This window comes from Manacus vitellinus, unplaced genomic scaffold (genome assembly GCF_001715985.3).
Source record: "Manacus vitellinus isolate BGI_N305 unplaced genomic scaffold, ASM171598v3 scaffold_181_pilon, whole genome shotgun sequence".
Taxonomy (NCBI): Eukaryota; Metazoa; Chordata; class Aves; order Passeriformes; family Pipridae; genus Manacus; species Manacus vitellinus.
This window is the reverse complement of record NW_021939272.1, coordinates 4,914-6,643: the sequence shown is the minus strand read 5'-3', so window position 1 is coordinate 6,643 and position 1,730 is coordinate 4,914. Positions and strand designations below refer to the sequence as shown.

Genomic DNA, 1,730 nt, shown 5'->3' with positions numbered 1-1,730 from the left:
CCCCCACCTCCTCATAATCCTTCTCCAGGGCAGCCATATCCTCCCGGGCCTCCGAGAACTCACCCTCCTCCATGCCCTCCCCCACGTACCAGTGCACGAACGCCCGCTTGGCGTACATCAGGTCAAACTTGTGGTCCAGGCGGGCCCAGGCCTCGGCGATGGCCGTGGTGTTGCTCAGCATGCACACGGCCCTCTGCACCTTGGCCAGGTCCCCCCCGGGCACCACCGTGGGCGGCTGGTAGTTGATGCCCACCTTGAAGCCCGTGGGGCACCAGTCCACGAACTGGATGCTACGCTTGGTCTTGATGGTGGCGATGGCGGCGTTGACGTCCTTGGGCACCACGTCCCCGCGGTACAGCAGGCAGCACGCCATGTACTTGCCGTGCCGGGGGTCGCACTTCACCATCTGGTTGGCCGGCTCGAAGCAGGCGTTGGTGATCTCGGCCACCGACAGCTGCTCGTGATAAGCCTTCTCGGCCGAGATGACAGGGGCGTAGGTGGCCAGCGGGAAGTGGATGCGGGGGTACGGCACCAGGTTGGTCTGGAACTCCGTCAGGTCCACGTTCAGGGCCCCGTCGAAGCGCAGCGAGGCCGTGATGGAGGACACGATCTGGCTGATGAGGCGGTTGAGGTTGGTGTAGGTGGGCCGCTCGATGTCCAGGTTGCGGCGGCAGATGTCATAGATGGCCTCGTTGTCCACCATGAAGGCACAGTCGGAGTGCTCCAGGGTGGTGTGGGTGGTGAGGATGGAGTTGTAGGGCTCCACCACGGCCGTGGACACCTGCGGGGCCGGGTAGATGGAGAACTCCAGCTTGGACTTCTTGCCATAGTCGACAGAGAGCCGCTCCATGAGCAGGGAGGTGAAGCCGGAGCCGGTGCCGCCCCCGAAGCTGTGGAACACCAGGAAGCCCTGCAGCCCTGTGCACTGGTCAGCCTGGAAGAAGGGAAGAGGAAAACAAGACCAAACCATCAGTAATTCTGAATTTAAGCTGCTACCCGGTAGCCCAGGATGGCAAATATTCACCCCAGGATCTCAGGCCTCTGCTTCCAGCCACAGTGCCCTGTGATTTGTCATGACCAGCCCCCAAGGAAAGGGGTCTCTTCCTGCAGGGATCTGGGGACACTTAGCTTTCTCCTGTCACAACCCTGGCAGTCTGCTTGGGGGAAGGGGGAATCCACAAGAGCTGACCCAGCAAGAGTTAAACACTTGGCACAGCTGCTCATAAGCAGTTGGTCAAGAGGGATCAGAGTGCAGATCAAGAAAAAAACCTCACATGACCTTAAAAAAAGGGATGAAATAAGGTTTTCCCAGGGACAGAAATGACCCAAGCAGAAGGGAAATAAAGGGGCTAGTCCTGATCTTGACTTAAAGGATCCAGACCCCACAGGGAGCCACGGCCTGGTGCAAGCTGACACATGACCCACAAGCACATCCAGACCCTAGGGGCATACATACCCTGAGCCATCCACATCCCACTGGGTGCCTACCCAGGGACATCTGGGCTTCCCTTTGTCCCCAGACCCCCACCTGGAGTGGGACCACCCCACCATGGGCCGCTCACCAGCTTGCGGATGCGGTCGAGGACCAGGTCGATGATCTCCTTCCCGATGGTGTAGTGCCCGCGGGCGTAGTTGTTGGCCGCATCCTCCTTGCCCGTGATCAGCTGCTCGGGGTGGAAGAGCTGCCGGTACGTCCCCGTGCGCACCTCGTCTGTGGGGAGAGCCCCGGG

The 1,730-nt window shown here is 60.8% G+C and overlaps 1 protein-coding gene across 1 annotated transcript; it reads right to left on the bottom strand.

Moving 5' to 3' along the window:
• Positions 1–4: 4 nt before the first annotated feature.
• On the bottom strand, positions 5–1,718 carry LOC108639288 (tubulin alpha-1B chain; the record flags this gene model as incomplete). Its single annotated transcript, XM_029958945.1, has 2 exons — positions 5–934; positions 1,563–1,718. Coding segments are annotated over 2 exons (1,086 nt in total), but the record flags the coding sequence as incomplete, so codon positions are not given.
• Between the last annotated feature and the right edge of the window lie 12 nt (positions 1,719–1,730).